At 47.3% G+C, this 15,503-nt stretch overlaps 5 protein-coding genes across 5 annotated transcripts in view; 2 read left to right on the top strand and 3 right to left on the bottom strand.

Annotated features, from left to right (window-relative positions):
* Positions 1–5,723, bottom strand: part of SPPG_06197 (uncharacterized protein) — a gene marked incomplete at its 5' end in the record, with an annotated part of 8,354 nt that extends 2,631 nt beyond the window's left edge. The window contains 15 exons of the mRNA XM_016754401.1: positions 297–582; positions 641–757; positions 815–871; positions 939–1,101; positions 1,163–1,387; positions 1,444–1,547; positions 1,610–1,765; positions 1,827–3,354; positions 3,420–3,569; positions 3,630–3,768; positions 3,828–4,047; positions 4,122–4,547; positions 4,614–5,440; positions 5,513–5,635; positions 5,699–5,723. Coding sequence (XP_016606540.1) covers positions 297–582; positions 641–757; positions 815–871; positions 939–1,101; positions 1,163–1,387; positions 1,444–1,547; positions 1,610–1,765; positions 1,827–3,354; positions 3,420–3,569; positions 3,630–3,768; positions 3,828–4,047; positions 4,122–4,547; positions 4,614–5,440; positions 5,513–5,635; positions 5,699–5,723 — 4,546 coding nt within the window. The remainder of the gene's footprint in view (positions 1–296; positions 583–640; positions 758–814; positions 872–938; positions 1,102–1,162; positions 1,388–1,443; positions 1,548–1,609; positions 1,766–1,826; positions 3,355–3,419; positions 3,570–3,629; positions 3,769–3,827; positions 4,048–4,121; positions 4,548–4,613; positions 5,441–5,512; positions 5,636–5,698) is intronic.
* Positions 5,724–5,861: 138 nt separating this feature from the next.
* SPPG_06196 (protein phosphatase PP2A regulatory subunit B) lies at positions 5,862–8,009 on the top strand. The gene is made up of 7 exons (XM_016754400.1): positions 5,862–6,048; positions 6,226–6,323; positions 6,378–6,528; positions 6,600–6,893; positions 6,995–7,159; positions 7,226–7,487; positions 7,559–8,009. Exons 1-7 carry the CDS (start codon positions 5,973–5,975, stop codon positions 7,842–7,844), a joined length of 1,332 nt encoding a protein of 443 aa, XP_016606539.1. The 5' UTR covers positions 5,862–5,972; the 3' UTR covers positions 7,845–8,009.
* SPPG_06195 (uncharacterized protein) lies at positions 7,946–9,105 on the bottom strand. The gene is made up of 6 exons (XM_016754399.1): positions 8,898–9,105; positions 8,710–8,831; positions 8,617–8,653; positions 8,450–8,546; positions 8,316–8,387; positions 7,946–8,260 (listed from the first exon to the last, which is right to left on the bottom strand). The coding sequence occupies exons 1-6, from the start codon at positions 9,051–9,053 to the stop codon at positions 8,106–8,108; spliced, it is 639 nt and encodes a 212-aa protein (XP_016606538.1). The 5' UTR covers positions 9,054–9,105; the 3' UTR covers positions 7,946–8,105.
* A 22-nt stretch (positions 9,106–9,127) lies between these two features.
* Positions 9,128–10,812, top strand: SPPG_06194 (uncharacterized protein). The gene is made up of 2 exons (XM_016754398.1): positions 9,128–9,622; positions 9,683–10,812. The coding sequence occupies exons 1-2, from the start codon at positions 9,170–9,172 to the stop codon at positions 10,562–10,564; spliced, it is 1,335 nt and encodes a 444-aa protein (XP_016606537.1). The 5' UTR covers positions 9,128–9,169; the 3' UTR covers positions 10,565–10,812.
* On the bottom strand, positions 10,563–15,434 carry SPPG_06193 (uncharacterized protein). Its single transcript, XM_016754397.1, has 23 exons — positions 15,227–15,434; positions 14,963–15,158; positions 14,862–14,898; positions 14,789–14,793; positions 14,573–14,716; positions 14,302–14,519; positions 14,165–14,237; positions 14,009–14,107; positions 13,852–13,954; positions 13,756–13,788; positions 13,507–13,670; positions 13,400–13,438; positions 13,173–13,337; positions 13,021–13,115; positions 12,849–12,952; positions 12,617–12,792; positions 12,321–12,560; positions 12,104–12,235; positions 11,715–12,035; positions 11,518–11,650; positions 11,301–11,452; positions 11,101–11,240; positions 10,563–11,040 (listed from the first exon to the last, which is right to left on the bottom strand). The coding sequence occupies exons 1-23, from the start codon at positions 15,277–15,279 to the stop codon at positions 10,683–10,685; spliced, it is 3,180 nt and encodes a 1,059-aa protein (XP_016606536.1). The 5' UTR covers positions 15,280–15,434; the 3' UTR covers positions 10,563–10,682.
* Between the last annotated feature and the right edge of the window lie 69 nt (positions 15,435–15,503).

Here is a 15,503-nt window from a genome sequence, read left to right as displayed (position 1 = left end):
TTCATCTTCATGTTTTCGACCTTGCTTCTCTCTTTGAATTCAATTATGATTTGCTGATACTTGCGCTGGAAAGAGAGAACTAATGCTCGCTGTTGGATAGAGAGCACTCAAATGAGCAGGTGCAGCACATCTCACTCCATATGGCAGACGCTAGCACCCACTTGCACAAATGTCTGCGCGATCTCAGCATTGATCTCAAATGCAGCATGGAAGTCATTAGTTGCCTCCTGCATCCGCCTGTCATTTCAGCAGTGAGCGCAAGGTTAGAATAGACCTAATATATCGAACTGGCTTACCCCGCTCGTATGAGGATTTTGCCCCGATACAAATACAGCAAATGATTGTTGGGAGCGAGATGAATTGCCTTGCTGTATTCTTTAATCGCGAGATTTATGTACTGCATACTGGAAGCTATTCCATCTAGTCCGTAATCCGGGATACCGAGCCCCTCGTCTCCTAGATTGATCGTTCGCCGTCGGCCCCGCCCGACCGGGAGTAGTGCGCTATCATCATGTGCCATCTTTTCATGTACGCATTGATATAAATCTCCACGACAAAGGTATGCCTGCAATTGCACAGGATCTGAACAGATTTAGAACATTCGAGTTCACGTGAATAAAGCACCTATGCGATGGCTTACTTATGGCAACACACTTGTTGAAGCATCGCAGCGCCTCCAGGAAATCATCCATATACCGCATGTACAAAATACCAAGTTTCAAGTATGCTTGAGATTTGCTTGGATCCAAGTCAAGCACTGCCAGCGATGGGGTTGAGAATACCGTAGATTTCCTCAATTCTTATGTATGCATACCTGCTAGCAGATCCGCGATCGCGTAGCTGTATTCTCCTAGCTTGTAATACAACAGTGCTATGAACACCATTATCAGCCAAAGATGAATGATCCGACATTTGGAGTGCTTGAATATTAAAAATACCTCGTTGATAACATGCCTCTGTATTCAACGGTCCGTCATCGAGCAATAAGCAGATACTGTAATCTTCGATCGCTTTCCAGGGATGACGTTCACGTAAGAGGGATGCACGATGAAAAAAGGACTCTGGCTGCTTAGGATTCGTCTGTATGGCTAGGGTCATGTCCTGATATGCATCATTTAGATGATATGATGTGTTAAAGCGGCTCAAACTAGCCTTCGAATACCTGCAACGACTCATCCCATTTTCCGAGATGTGCGTACGCTCGACCACGATATTGGTATGCCTCACTGTCGTCGGGTGCTATATGTATAAGTTTGCTCAATGCCTGAACGGCATCGTTCCAAAGCTCGCGTTGAAAGCTGTACAACGCTAAATTCCGAATGGCACGCTCATTGTCCGGATCTAGAGATCTAACCATTTTAAAATCTTCGCTGGCGTAAACCGCCTCCTACAATAGATGTTAGGTCGTGTGATGCGCAATATGCTCCTTCAAACCCAACCTACATTCTCGGCCTCAAAAAGGCATGCGCGCTGGAAATAACCATCGGCATTGTTAGGTTTCAGTTTAATTACTTGCGAATAACTGACAATGGCCAATTTGATCATTCCTGGAACAGTAACGATATTTAGCAGATTTCTTAAAAGTGCTTGGCCGAGCCCCAACTATTACCTAGTTCTTGATATATGCGAGCTTTTGCTTGGAAGGCTCCGAAATGTTGCTTATTGGTCTCGGTAATCGTGTCAAGGTCTTGCAAAGCAGCTTGAATATGCCCAAACATTAGATTGAGTTGATGTCGATACCAACAAGCTTCGGAATTAAAGGGATCTGATTCGTATATTAGAATCAGCCACATATTGTAGTATTACGGCTATTTTGGTCTACTTACCGTACTCCAAAGCTGTGTTGAAATCATCGAGAGCCAATTCGTATTTCCCAAGTTGCCCATACAAGATCCCCCTTCGTCGTAGGTATGCTGGTACGGGTAAGCTAGACGAGCCAATCATGGCAGTGAGCTTCTCCATTTCGGCCTCCTGTTTTCCAGGGGCGCTGATCTCTAGCGTTTCCACCAGAGTCGGCTCCGTGAAAGTCGGATAACGGGCCCTTTCCTCAGACGTCATGGTCTGCCGCCGTCGCTCCACATCGTGTACTATATCATACAACGGGGGTCCTTTATCTGGGGCGTATCCCTTCGAAACAAGAGCTTGGGCGACGGTTCGCAAACCAGATGCGGGAAGGTCCACATCTGTTGTAATATCTGTAGAGGTGCCTGGTGTGGCTCTCCGACTCGCCCTTGTTGTCTCAATTGCTCTATTGTCATCCACGGACACACGCAACCCATCGGCTGTTTCCGGGATACTCGACATTGGGGTAGAAGGTTGAATGCCGGGTTGATTTAAGGAACTATCATTGGAACTCTTAAATTCACTCGTACGGCTTGCCGGACGGGTCGCGGTTGGGGTTGCGCCAGTTCGTGAAGCAGGACGAGTACCTGATGCTCCCAATCCCAGACTTGCATTGCGTTTTCGAAAGTAGAACGTGGCCGGGTCTTCGTTAGATTCCATTTGTGTCTCTTCAAAAGAGATGCTGGGCGAAGAAATAGTATCATGTTTTGATGAGGCTGTCTGAGGTAGGATTTGTGGATCCGCTTTCTCCACTGCTCCATTGCTAGCCCCAAGAGATGAGGTTAGGACTCGTGAGGAAGGGATTGAGGGTGGACTTGGGCCGCTGCTCCCTATTGTTTGTTCATGAGCCTCTGGTGGCGGTTTCGGACCAGAAAGATCTTCACTGGCATATACGTTGACAGCAATTGACTTCAATGACCTCTCGAATGTTGTATCATCTTCCTTTTGTGCTAGAGGCGGCCCTATGTACAGCAGGTTATCATCCTGTAATGGGCTTGTCACGACCCCCTCTGCCACTTGATAAGGTTCCACGTCACTCAGATGAAGCTGAATGGTTGATAATGATGAGAGCTCCTCGTTGTCACGCTGTAATGTGTGCTGCTCATGGACATGTCTTATTGGAGGAGGACTGGGTGTTCTAGTTGTGCTATTCAGTCCCGACTCTTGCGCTGGGACCTGGGCCGCAGGTGGCGGCTGATTGGAGTCAACATTTACTGAGAGCGAACCTGATACGGGCACAGGACTTGCACTGCCCGTTTCCTCCATGACCGATGAACTCTTGAATGGCCCAGGAGTGTACAGTGCTCCTGGGTGTACCCATGATGCGGCCATCTCGTTCGCCAAGCTGTCAGAGAAGTTATCTTCTGTAGAATGTAAAGAGGTTGCAGGAATATCTGACGAAGGCAGAGCGGTGGAGAGCTCCATCCGTCGCGATGTGTTCAGCAGACCCGCTCGTGCAATATCATCATAAGAAATTCTGGGCTCCTTCCGTATCCGACTAGATGGAGCATCCTGTTATGTGTGTTAGTCCAAGAGGCAGGCAAGCGACATAATCTTGCACACCCATCGTAACATACTTTTCGTATTGCGACACCGCCTTTTGGTATATAGCGGGATAATCTCGATGGTATAGAAAGGGTTGGTGGTGCAGGTGCCCAGTTCATTCCAATCGACATGGATCCCGCACCCACCGCAGTTTTTTTGATTACAACTGGACGGCCTTCTAGCTAGGTGGCGGCTCCTTGTTAACATAGCACATGCAACGTTGAAGCAATGTTTAGCCGAACCTCCAAAGTTGTCGCATCCTCGCCCGAGAAAGGATCAGGGATCTCCCTCATTGCTTGCTCCTCTCGACTTTGGGTTTCGCTCCACAATGCTTGGTGGTTTTGCCGCATCGGATACCTCATGTTGCTCTGGATTAGTGCACTTAAAGCAATATAAGATTCCACTACAGATGCTAGACATAAAGGAAGAACACTACTTACTCGGCCTCCAGGACTTCGTCTCTGATTAGATTGATCAGTTTCGTATTTACCTCGGTATCCCGCCCGACCGGTGCATAGTACTTTGCGAAAGGAAATCCTATTTGATTCACATCAACCGATGGAGTAGCGTTATCTATTTTGCGACGCTTGCGTTGCTGATTTGCGATGAGTGCTTGTAGACTGGTGACAACCATACTATCACGGATTGCGGAATTCATTCCTATGATGACGACAGGATGGCGGTATACCTGAGCTTAAGCGATAAAAGTGCATATACTGAACAGCGAGCCTAACCAGATGCAAACCCCAGTTCCCCAGAGTCGGGACGAGGGGTCGCCGATTGTCTTTGACTTATGTCAGTTTCCCCGCCAACGTCGTCGACGAAAGTAACAGCTCCTTTGATTGCTGCCGGTGGTTGTCCATTTTCTGCATGGTCCTGGTTAGTTGAAGCCGGTCTATCCTCATTTTCAATGAGCTCAACCATAGTTGAATCTTGCATGTCGCCTTTCGCCTCCCCGATGACCCTGTCTATTGCGTGCGCTGGAGGGGGTATGGACACTTCAATCACTGGCCGAACTTCTTCTGCATTCGGCGAAGCTTTCATTTCTGTCTCTTCGTTACCAAAAAGTCGGATGGGTTCTGTTCTTTCGGGAATTACAGAGGGTATGCGCATCGCGATTCGCGACGTGACTTCCTCAGGTGGCATTGCCGTTTCGAAGCCTACGGGAAAAAGGTTAAAATAGTGAGGACATGTACGTGCGGCTCCATTGAGGAATGTCAGCGTACTCATGGCAGACGTTGCAGGGACGTCCGGCTCACTTGCTCTTTCCAGCTCACTTGAATCCAACGCTAATGTGGAAGATTCGGATGTGACTGCTTCCCCCCGTAATTTGCGTATGCGAGATTCAATGATTGCGGCGTACTTCTTTATCACATTATCAACCTCGTCAATAGAAGTGAAAGGCAAAGCATCCTCCATTTCATCTGAGGAGTCTACAGTCTGTCGTGTTTCGCCAACAATAACGGGATCTAAGCTAACCGGAATTTGAGTGTCGACAGGTTCGAAATCTGATACGCTTTCACTGGTAAAGCCATATTGTGACGATCTCGAATCTGGACGGTCCTCGTTTTTATCGAACGCCAATTCCTCCGAGGGAGGAGTAAAACGTGAGTCAACTTTATGTCCAACCAGCATGACATCTAGGCTGGCGGAGCTGATTCCTTGCTCGCGTTCTCCTACCAGTCCTCCTGGCAGTCGTCCAGTTATAGCACGACCGAAGGTCGTCGGCAACGATGGCGATTGGGCTCTCATCGGTGCTGCGGAAGGAATTCGCGAGGGAGAAATCCCTTGTGTGTCCTCAACGGCCTTGCTCTCAATTGCGTAGGGTGATGGTGCATGTTGTGGTGCGCTGCCGCTGGTAAGCATGAACTGCCTTTTCCGGTCATCGTGCAGCACAATATTGTCAAAGTGTTGTTGTACGTTGACGGGTTTAGTCCTTTGCGTGACGATTTTCCGCTTTGGCGGGACCAAGGAATGAAGCTGTGGTAATGTTTGATGCCTTATACCAGCAGGTCGTAAATGGCTAACTTTAGGGATGATCGCCTTCCCTACACTGAAGAGTAGAGATCAGCGAAAGGCATCAGGGACGTTTGAATGAACTCCAGTTCATATCCCGCATTACCACCTGGTGATACTGGCCGAAGGATCAATGGGGATCTTCTGTGTTGTCGAAAAAGTGTCGTCCTTCCCTAAATTCCCCGGTATAAGGCCTATAACAGTCTGCAGTTCTCTCCCCGCTTTCTCCGCCCTTTGATCAGCCGTATTAGTTAAAAACTGACCACAGGACATCTAAAACACAGCATCTCCTCACCTTACTCGACTGTTCGGATCCATCCTCCGCTCTACCAACTGTCGCAATCTTGGAGAACTCATGAAGGATCGCGCTTATGTCATCTTCATTAGCTCATGGAACCGCATTGGAGTGCATTCCATACAGGGCTCACTCCATCAATGAAACGCCTGTCCAGACAAGGAAAACAGCAGTGTCCGCTACGATTTTGCCATCACCCGCATATAGAAAAGCAGTTCAACTGCAGAGCACTTGCACTTTTTCGCGCTCAACTAGTCCTGCATAGAAGAATACCATGGCGGACTCCGAAAGCAGCTGGAGGTTCGCGCAGTGTTTTGGTGACAAGGGAGACGTGGATGATGTGACAGAAGGTAAGCAAGTGCATGAACTTCTACCACCTTGTGTTGTGATTCGTGCCAGCCTCGCAACAATACCGATTGATATACACAATGAATGTGGGATTTTTTGATGGGCTTTACTGGACAAATGTCGACAGCGGATAGCCGATGACTTACGCGATTGAACATTCATTAACCTGCACCTTACAGCTGATATCATCTCGGCGGTGGAGTTTGACATGTCCGGAGATTTCCTGGCCACTGGTGATAAGGGAGGGCGGATAGTTTTATTTGAACGGAATGAAGGAGTGAGTGGGGGCACATCTTCCGGTCCTTACCACTGAGCCTAAAATTTTTTGCAGAAAAAGGGCTGTGAATATAAGTTTTACACGGAGTTCCAGTCGCATGAACCCGAATTCGATTACTTGAAAAGTTTAGAAATCGAAGAGAAGATCAACAAAATCAGGTGGTGCAAGCGACAGAATGCTGCACACTTCCTTCTTTCGACCAATGGTATTATCGACTGCACTTTCCGTTTGTTCAGTTGAGCGAAACGCGGCGTTTTTTACGATGTGACTTGATAGATAAAACGATCAAGCTCTGGAAGGTTTTTGAGAAGTCTCTAAAAGTGGTGTCGGAAACTAATCTCCCCACGGATATAACTCCGTCTCGGGTGCCCATGAGCAAGTCAAGCCTCAAGCTACCCAGGCTTATACACCACGACACGATGATTGCTGCTATTCCGCGAAAGATCTATCAGAACGCCCATGCCTACCATATCAACTCCATTTCTGTCAATTCTGACGGAGAGACCTACCTGTCTTCAGACGATTTGCGGATCAACCTCTGGAATCTCAATGTATCGGACCAAAGCTTCAGTATCCTTTGCTAATGCTCTGTATATTGTGAACCATTGAACATCGTCACTACTGTCAACATCTGTGTTATGTCCTTCACTCTCACTTTCCTCCCTTTTTAGATATCGTCGATATCAAACCTGTAAATATGGAAGAGTTGACGGAGGTCATCACTACAGCGGAGTTTCATCCGAGTCACTGTAATTTATTTGTATACAGCAGCAGTAAGGGAACAATTAAGTTGAATGACATGCGACAAGCGGCGCTCTGCGACAATTACTCCAAACGTATGTGATAACTACGCATCGTCATGAAAGTCTTGAGAATACGGTTTGACCCTTTTATATCCGCAGTCTTTGAGGAAGAAGAGGACCCCCATAACAAATCCTTCTTCTCCGAAATCATCTCATCAATATCCGATTTGAAGTTTTCGCACGATGGACGTTATATCCTCTCCCGAGACTATCTTACCTTGAAAGTCTGGGACATGAATATGGAAACCAAGCCTATTCAAACCATAAATATCCACGACCATCTACGAAGCAAGCTTTGCGATTTATACGAAAATGACTGCATCTTTGACAAATTCGAATGCACGTTCAGCGGGGACGGATCGTACGTTAACATTTTGACCAGTGACTGGGTACACATTGCATATTATTTACTGATGACATTTCTCGGAGAAGATCCGTTCTCACAGGGTCGTACAACAACTATTTCCATATATACGATCGCGCAACTAAGAACGATATTGTACTACAAGCAGACAAGAGCGCGTTCAAGGCCAAGAAAATTGGATCTACCAAGAATAAGGCAGCCGTAGGTGGTTTCGGTAGTAAAAAGCGACAGGAGGATATTGCCAATGGTGAGGCCGCGGACTTCTCTAAGAAGATCCTTCACGCATCGTGGCATCCACACGAAAACACCATTGCGCTAGCAGCAACGAACAATTTGTTCCTGTTTCAGTCATAGGACAGCGCAATTTAAATAGGTGCTCATCCGCTAATTTGCTGTCATATGATGTGGGGATTTCTTTCTTGGGTGTACACGTTTTCGATGTGATCAACAACAAGTTGGTGAATCAAAATTGTATTAACAAGTTTTTGCGATGGCTCCCATGCCAAGTGCTGCAAACTGTTTCAAGGACTCATATTTTTGTGCCAAAGCGGATTAAACAGATAGATGCTGCTGTCAATGAGATTGAAGCCGTTCTGGCTGATTCGTGTATACTCCTCACTCGGGTGCGCCAAAATAAATACCCTCTTGAGCAGTCCAGATGTCATCTGAACTCGCAGCACCGAGCCCACTGACCTCCACCTGTCCCGGTGGATTGACCCTATAAATATGTTGTGGCGACGCGCTAAGATATTTGCCTGTCTCCTCGTGCACTGGAAGACTATTATGTCATGCATCACTCTTTGGATGTAAGTCACGAAGGCCTACCTAATCGGATTGGGCTTTCTCGAGTCCAGAACTTGTCATTCTTATTGACGCATATCAGTTTCCAGTTGTCTCCTATTGAAACCACATCAGCAATGCACCACGGTTGCTCTGCTCTTCCCTACTTCCACACCCACCTTTATCTGTGCCATCGAAGGCAGATACTTCCTGGTTGCGGGTAAATGGGGAAGCATGTCCTGCATGGCTGTGGAGATATTTTTTTGTGTTTAGGTGCTGGCAGAAACGCGGACGGAATGAGCAGGGAATCAACGAGCAACGTGCGTCACAAAGGACATATGCAAACCATCAAGCGCACGATAGAGTTACATGGGATTTCTTGCCTAATAAAAGCCATTAGCAGACGGCTCTGACTGTCAAGCTGCCGCTGCATTCTCACCCTCGCTTGCACCGAGGGCTTCCTAACCCGGTTTGCACCCAGAAGTAGTCATCTGTGTTGTCTGCCGCCGGATTACATGTAACAGCTTGTTGCCCGCTCCCGGTTCCGTAAGTTATTGCGTGCTGCTCGTAATTAAGTGGTAAGCTCAAGGTTCGGATTTCGGCCACAACAGAACGTTATCTATCTACCGAGTGAAGTCGACAGCCGGTCTTGTGAGCCAATTTTATCACACTTGAGCAGGATACCCATTTGAATTCATCCTCAATTACGAAGGATGCTTGACCCGCGGCTAGGGCCTGTAATGTTAGGCCGAAGAAGACAACACCAGCAAGGAGAGATCTCATGTTCAGCAATCCTCAATTGCAAACCAGCGGTCAAACTGAACGCGCATTTTCATGCTAAGCCACACGATCGTGGTGACCTCCACTGGTTATCGTTCGCAGTAGATGTCCCGACCCCAATGCAGGGAGAGGGGTCAGGGTTGTCACCGGCAGCGCAAACGCTTACCTGCTGCTCCGCACCTCATGCAGATGTGGACGACCAAGAGAACCTTGTGTGTACGAACTGCGGTCACGTCCTTGCGCAAGTCCCGTTGGTCCAAAACGACAGCTTTCAAGTGTTCACAAAGGATGGGATTGCAGGCATTACGGTCAGAAAGGGTCAGTCCCATGCATTAAGGCAGCTGGAGCACTACAAGAAGAATAGCAAGGAGCTCGATTTTGAAAGAGCCCTACAAAATTATCTTCACGAACTTAAACTGTCCGCATACGCTGAGCGAATTTCCACCTTGTTTTGGAGTATGAAAACCCGCCTCGGTATACGCTTCGGGATGGCTTCGTTGTCGCTCTTGGGGGCATGTATTTGCGTTGTCAGCCGAGACTTACAGCTTCCATTGACTTTAAATACTGTGGCTGTAAGTGGAGACCAGTCAGCCTTATCGTCGGCCGTCTTAACTAATCTAATCCTTTTGCAGCATGTGTTGGATGTCCCCAATGCAAGTATAGGTGCATCGATAAAAAAAATGAAAGCTGTGAATGACTTCCACTCCCCTACGCTACCTAGCGTTGAAATATACGTCCCCAAAGTATGCGAAGCGATGGCTCCGAACAACAGTGAACTTGCGAATAGCTATCGAGATGACACTCTCTCCCTACTGCGCTTTGCCAAGTGCAGCGGGTTAGACCAAGGAAGGACACCAGCTAGCACAGTCGCAGCGGCGGGGTGTCTAGCGTACGAAGCTGTACTGCGGCGAAAAGCGCCGCCATCTGTATATCAGTCCGCCGCTTCTTCTGTGGATATAAGCGAAAAAACCCTACACAGAAGATATCGAGAACTCGTGGAGTTACTCATAAAATGTGGGAAAAGCTTTCCTTTCTTTGAAGACCTAAGAATGGAAACACTTCACAGGTCATTGAGAGACTTGATAAGCCATGTTGTCTTGAAAGAAACCTATGAGCTTCCACCTTCATCAAGAGAGTCTGTAATTTCGGGTAAATTGAACGAGGTCATGAACCCACCCTCCTTCTGTGAGAGCCTGCATAAGCGAACAGATTTGCAGCAACATATCGAAAAGGCAAAAGTACGCGTGCATCGCTTATTTGCCGGCGAGGAGGTAGACGTAGGCGAGAACGGGGATTCAGATGACAGTGCCACGGAAGATACCCCTGATAAAAATGGCCTAGACAGGAAGATCGAGCAACTTCTTCTGGATGGATATACAGAATCCCAAATCCTTGACATGCACAACAAGCTACCAAAAATCACACCGCGTCCGGGCAATCTCGGCGAAGGCGACGATTGCTCCCTCACGACGCGAAGAAGTAAAAAGCGCCGGATAGCTTCTTATCACTCTTGATAATTAAGCCAAGGTTCAACTCAGAGGCAATTACTATGTATATACATCCCTTCTTTTATGTTAGTAAATATTGACCATTCGGGTCCTGTTCATACTTTCTATCATGAACATATCTCTTTCACTGCTGTATGTTCTCCATGCCTTTCAATGGAGACTCCATCGTGCTCTTTCTGTTTCCAAGACGGCTCTTCGTGCGAGGCAGTTTACTTCCTGCCCTTGGCGTACCAAATACATTCATGTCTGCCCTGTCTTTGGCCTCGATTAGCCCTGATTCCCCATTTTCCTTGTCCCACGGATACTGCCGGTCCTCCCAAAGAGCATCATCTGCCCTATTGTTTGTAGCGTTCGTGCCATCCGCTTCCAGTGCATCCTCGTACGATCGTGAGGTGGTAGTTGGGCTAACCATCCGACCATTTTCCCGGTATTCGCGCAGTATATCATCATGGTTTCGTGTTATGTGCCAGCTGGTGGCGTATCTGTAATGGGCAGCCGACATGAGTGCCTCCGCATATCACATCTGATAAGCCTTGACGAACCTAAATGTCCTTTTGCGTGGTGTTTGTCCAGTTGGCTCATCTTCGGCCAGCCTATTGCATACAATCTCGCTTCGGGCTTGCTGGACTTTTTCTCCTATGGCGCAGCGGAGTTCTTCTGTTGCGCGGAGATGTTCATTCCGCTTGAAAATCCTAAGTTAGCAGGGGTATTCGTTTGATTGCCGCTCACGAGTAACATGTACCTTCTCTTCCCAGGTATCTACGTACTCCGCCAATTGGTCGCCTGACCCTCCCATCCATTCCTGCATTGTATTGAAGGCATCCTTGGTGTCAGCTTGCAGCTCGTCAACAAGCTGCGTTTGTTTCGCCTGTTGTTCTTCAGCAATAGTATGTACTAAGCAAAGATGCACAAACGTTAGTAATTCTACGACCATGCCTGCCACGTAATGTGTTAGCAACCTGCTTGATGCGCGGACTCGAGCTTTTCCATGGAGTCAACTACAGCAGCGGTCGTTGAACTTAGGGTATCTTCAACTGAGCTTTCAATTATGGAGCACTGTTCGAGGAACCCTCTAACCGTCACATCCAGACTCTGAAATAGCAAGTTATACAAGATCAGATGCTACTCATGAGCCGATTTGCAAGCAGGTGCATACCTCAGCTTCGGACACCGCTTCCTGCTCAAAGTCAGTAATGTCATTCGCCAACTGATCCATGAACCCATCCCGACTGGCTCCACCCGCTGCACAGGCAGTCTTGGTTCCTTCAATAAAGGAATCTAAAGCTTGCACATGATTTTTCATTGCTTGCGTGGATGATTCTTCAACTGCTAGCAGGCATTCTTCGCGCTCCGATTTATAGCGTGAGACCAGGTTTGCAATGTTAGAAAGTAATCCGTCGGCCGCCGTTGCCGCCTTCCGCCGCTCGTCAGCAAGCTGCTCTTGAAGCTTTTGATTTTGGAGCCGTAGAGTGGCAATCTACGTCAAGTACAGAATCGATTATTGACAGGGTTTTCTGAAATTTTCCAGACAAACAGATTCGATACCTCTTTCTGCATACTCTCCTCTACGGACTGCTGCATGCGCATGCTGTATGCAGCTTCCGTTTCTATGTGGGCTTTGACCACGTCCATTACTTGAGACATCTTTTTTTTCATGGATGCATTCCATTCGCCCACCTAGTCCAATTCGTGTCAACAATGATCCTCTCCTGCAATCGTCAAGGCGCCATGCCCTCCATTGCATGGGTATTCATCATCTCACCTGCTTCTGATGTTGGATCACCAAGTCCTTGTGTGAATTGAATAAGTCGCTGTGCACCTCGCGCGACTTACGCTCACGCTCAAGTATTGCAAGCTTCAGAGACCTTGTCAGCTCAGATATTTCCCCCAACTGCTGGGCCAAAGTAGAGTCGAGCTCGCTGAGGCCGGACGTCATGGTCTCGCTTTTAGAGAGGATACCCTCTAAGTAAGCATGGAGGTCGTCCTTTTGAGAAGACATTCGCTTTTCAAGAATTGTAAGGTATCATCCAGTTGGCCGAGAAACATCCTTTAGCACACCTTGCGTTGCCGTTCAGAGTAATCGCCTATTTCTGAACTGATATTCTGGCAGAATGTTATTGCCTCCTCATTCAAGCGACCTAGTCGATCATCCAATTCGGCCATTTGGGTGAGAAGGCCATTTTGGAAGTCTTGAAAAAGTCTCATATTTTCGTTCTCCACGGCAGATTTGCGCTCTGGGCATTTGGGATGAGCTCCCATAAGATTCGCACTGCGTTCTTTTGAATCGTACCTAATTTTTGGTGCAACCCTTCCACATCGGATATACTTGATTTCAACGTTGAGACCAATCCTGCTGCCAATTTGTCCAGTCGCTTCTCTGTGTCAGCGTGAGCTCTAGGCGGACGAATTCAGAATTCATATACGTATCCATAGCTGCGATATACGCATTACCCAAACCTCACCCAGTAAGCAGCTTCTGCTCTAGAAGGCTTTGCTGTATGGCTCTCAGCTCATTGAACCTATCTTCTAACTCCTTTCTTTTTACATCGAGCTCGGCCTAAGAAAAGGAGTGTTAGAGTATGGCAATCGTTTCTCCTCGCACTTTCAATAGTACCATGGTGGAATCACGCTCCGTGGTTGTCTTGCTAAGCAAGGCTAGGTTTTGTTGGAGTTGAAGATTGAGATGTTTATAGTCTTGTTCCTTCCCCGAGATCATTTTGGAAAGTTCTTCAACTCTCTCTTTGTTGCTTTGATTGTCAGCCATCATTGCCGTATAGTTCTAATGCATGACAATTTATCAGCTGCTGTCATTATCTTGAAATTACAAAAGGCGCGTCATACCTCATGGCTGAGATAAATGCCATTCTTAGCTTGAGTAGCCTAATAAACTTCAAAAGTCACTACTTTCTGGAACAGATGATAAATGGATCATTTAGAAGTGTCTATACCGTTAAATCGGCTTTCAGTCTCTGAATTTGATCTTCATAATCACGGAGGAGCGCGCGCTTGGTCATCCTCTGATTGACTTCTGGCTTATTGCGAATATTCTTCGCACGGTGTGCATAATCTAAGGTCGACATCGTCTCCTCAATATTGCATTTGGCGGGTGAAACTGAATAGGGTATAGAAAGAAGACGGCGATGAAATTAGTGAACCGTCTCCCATGCGCAGCTGGATCCAGGCGGCTCCGAATATACCTGCGGCAATGATGCACGTTTTGGTTCGTCCACCTGCACATAATGCAACACGTTAAATAACAAGGACAGGTAACCGAAGAATTCAGCATTGCTCACCAAGTGAATCCTGTAGTAGCCTAGTCAGTTTGCTCTCCCGATATGGTATATGAGGACTCCGGTCCACCAGTGCATTGATGACCCGCCCGAGAGTGAGTAGTGACTGATACCGGTGAGATAACTTGAATAAAACCATCTGTGCTACTGGCTTTCTTACCTGATTGATCATCCCCGCTTCTTTAGCTCGGCGATTCTCGGCGCCGGATCGACCAATATTTTCAGATCCAGCCAAATCCACGAGGTTGAGCTTCCCGACCTGCATAGCACGGATGAATGATGTGGTACTAAATCCTATATCATGCAAGGGCTATACCTTGACAAGCTCTTCTCCTTCAGGGGTAGTTTCCTTGATATGTACAGTAATACAAAAGATGCAATGAGATCGACTGTAGACTTAAGGATGAGTTTGGTGTATCAGCTGCAAAGAAATGAAAAGCGTGTTGTTAATACCTAGAGACTTCATTCATCTTTGTGGCAGCAATCTGTCGTTTATTTGAGCCCCTTTGGAGCACCGCTATGACATCCGCGGCGTTTTTCACGAGAGTTTCCTCAACCCCTTGAATTACAACCGAGCCCTTCTTGTTATAATCCTCAAATATTCGAAGCTTGCGAAAGTCCTCCTCCGAAGAGAGAAGATCCTTCAATTCTTCGTTGTACAGCTCTATGAACTAGTGCCTTCGTGAGAATACGAAGATATAAATTCCAGCGTGGAACTACGTACCGATACGCGCACCGAATACTCGCCAGCATCTCCGGACTCAAGTGTGTTGAAAAGTGAATATAGGGTGCGAGGAATAATACCAGCATGTTCCCCTCGTATTGTGGCCAAATCCCCCTCCATCGTATATGTTTTGCCTGTGCCCGTCTGTACGGCATCAGAGACGGTCAGTCGAAAACATTGGGATACCTCCTATTGGAGACGCTGGTGATTGATTACCTGGCCTAAGATTATCATGGTCAGAGAATATTCTTCATTCCAAACAGGCAAACATCATTCGCTCAGTACGCACCATAAGCAAAAATCGTACAGTTGTAACCCATCAAAACCTAGTTCAGGTAGAGTTACGCCGCTATTTCTTGAGCGCAAGCGCAAGCATGAGCCATATCTGACCTCTTTAAGCATGGGAGCGACAACATCGTCAAATAGAAGGTCCTGTCCGGCATCTGGACCAAATACTTTGTCAAAGGAATAGGTCTTTGTCGCTGCTTCTGCCTGGTTCGCTTTCACATGCAATTCTCTCCCGCGGATGCCATTGGTCGTAACGGTTATCGGACTATTTTCCCTGATTTCTTTCTGGTTGCGAGGTCTGAGCGAGAGAGAGCATGGTTATGAAGGCTCAGCTATCATATCACTCGCTTTCATACGGGCATTTACCTTACTCTCACCACCACGGCGATGTTGGCCTCCTGGGGATCCCTACTGCTCATAGGTGTCGGTACTCGGTTTACTTTGGAACGCGCCACACTGCAATGTCGTAATTTCTCAAGTGCTATATTGCAGTGAATTGACTGGGCGCTTGCAACTAGTTGATCAACGACACCAGATTCTCTAAGGTGGGAGGTTTCTTGTCGGGATGTGTCCGAAATTCGGACAAAATACCGTGTCGATCATTAGCACCAAAAATTCACTTCGAAGAATACGGAATAGGCGA

The sequence above is a fragment of the Spizellomyces punctatus genome (assembly GCF_000182565.1).
Source record: "Spizellomyces punctatus DAOM BR117 chromosome Unknown supercont1.11, whole genome shotgun sequence".
In the NCBI taxonomy this organism is placed as follows: Eukaryota; Fungi; Chytridiomycota; class Chytridiomycetes; order Spizellomycetales; family Spizellomycetaceae; genus Spizellomyces; species Spizellomyces punctatus.
The sequence above is the reverse complement of the archived record's forward strand: the minus strand, read 5'-3'. Positions and strand labels throughout refer to the sequence as shown.

What these genes read in the sequence shown, in the direction of transcription:
- SPPG_06194 (XM_016754398.1), top strand. Translation starts at nt 9,170, where the DNA reads ATGCAGGGAGAGGGGTCAGGGTTGTCACCGGCAGCGCAAACGCTTACC. An exon ending in TGACTTTAAATACTGTGGCT is followed by an intron (nt 9,623 to 9,682) that starts GTAAGTGGAGAC and finishes ATCCTTTTGCAG; the next exon opens with CATGTGTTGGATGTCCCCAA.
- SPPG_06193 (XM_016754397.1), bottom strand. Translation starts at nt 15,279, where the DNA reads ATGAGCAGTAGGGATCCCCAGGAGGCCAACATCGCCGTGGTGGTGAGA. An exon ending in TCGCTCCCATGCTTAAAGAG is followed by an intron (nt 14,899 to 14,962) that starts GTCAGATATGGC and finishes TACCTGAACTAG; the next exon opens with GTTTTGATGGGTTACAACTG. An exon ending in AGGAGAGTATGCAGAAAGAG is followed by an intron (nt 12,036 to 12,103) that starts GTATCGAATCTG and finishes TACTTGACGTAG; the next exon opens with ATTGCCACTCTACGGCTCCA.
- SPPG_06196 (XM_016754400.1), top strand. Translation starts at nt 5,973, where the DNA reads ATGGCGGACTCCGAAAGCAGCTGGAGGTTCGCGCAGTGTTTTGGTGAC. An exon ending in TATTTGAACGGAATGAAGGA is followed by an intron (nt 6,324 to 6,377) that starts GTGAGTGGGGGC and finishes AATTTTTTGCAG; the next exon opens with AAAAAGGGCTGTGAATATAA. An exon ending in CTGCGACAATTACTCCAAAC is followed by an intron (nt 7,160 to 7,225) that starts GTATGTGATAAC and finishes TTATATCCGCAG; the next exon opens with TCTTTGAGGAAGAAGAGGAC.
- SPPG_06195 (XM_016754399.1), bottom strand. Translation starts at nt 9,053, where the DNA reads ATGAGATCTCTCCTTGCTGGTGTTGTCTTCTTCGGCCTAACATTACAG. An exon ending in AGCCCTCGGTGCAAGCGAGG is followed by an intron (nt 8,654 to 8,709) that starts GTGAGAATGCAG and finishes GGCTTTTATTAG; the next exon opens with GCAAGAAATCCCATGTAACT. An exon ending in ACTCTATCGTGCGCTTGATG is followed by an intron (nt 8,547 to 8,616) that starts GTTTGCATATGT and finishes CGTTTCTGCCAG; the next exon opens with CACCTAAACACAAAAAAATA.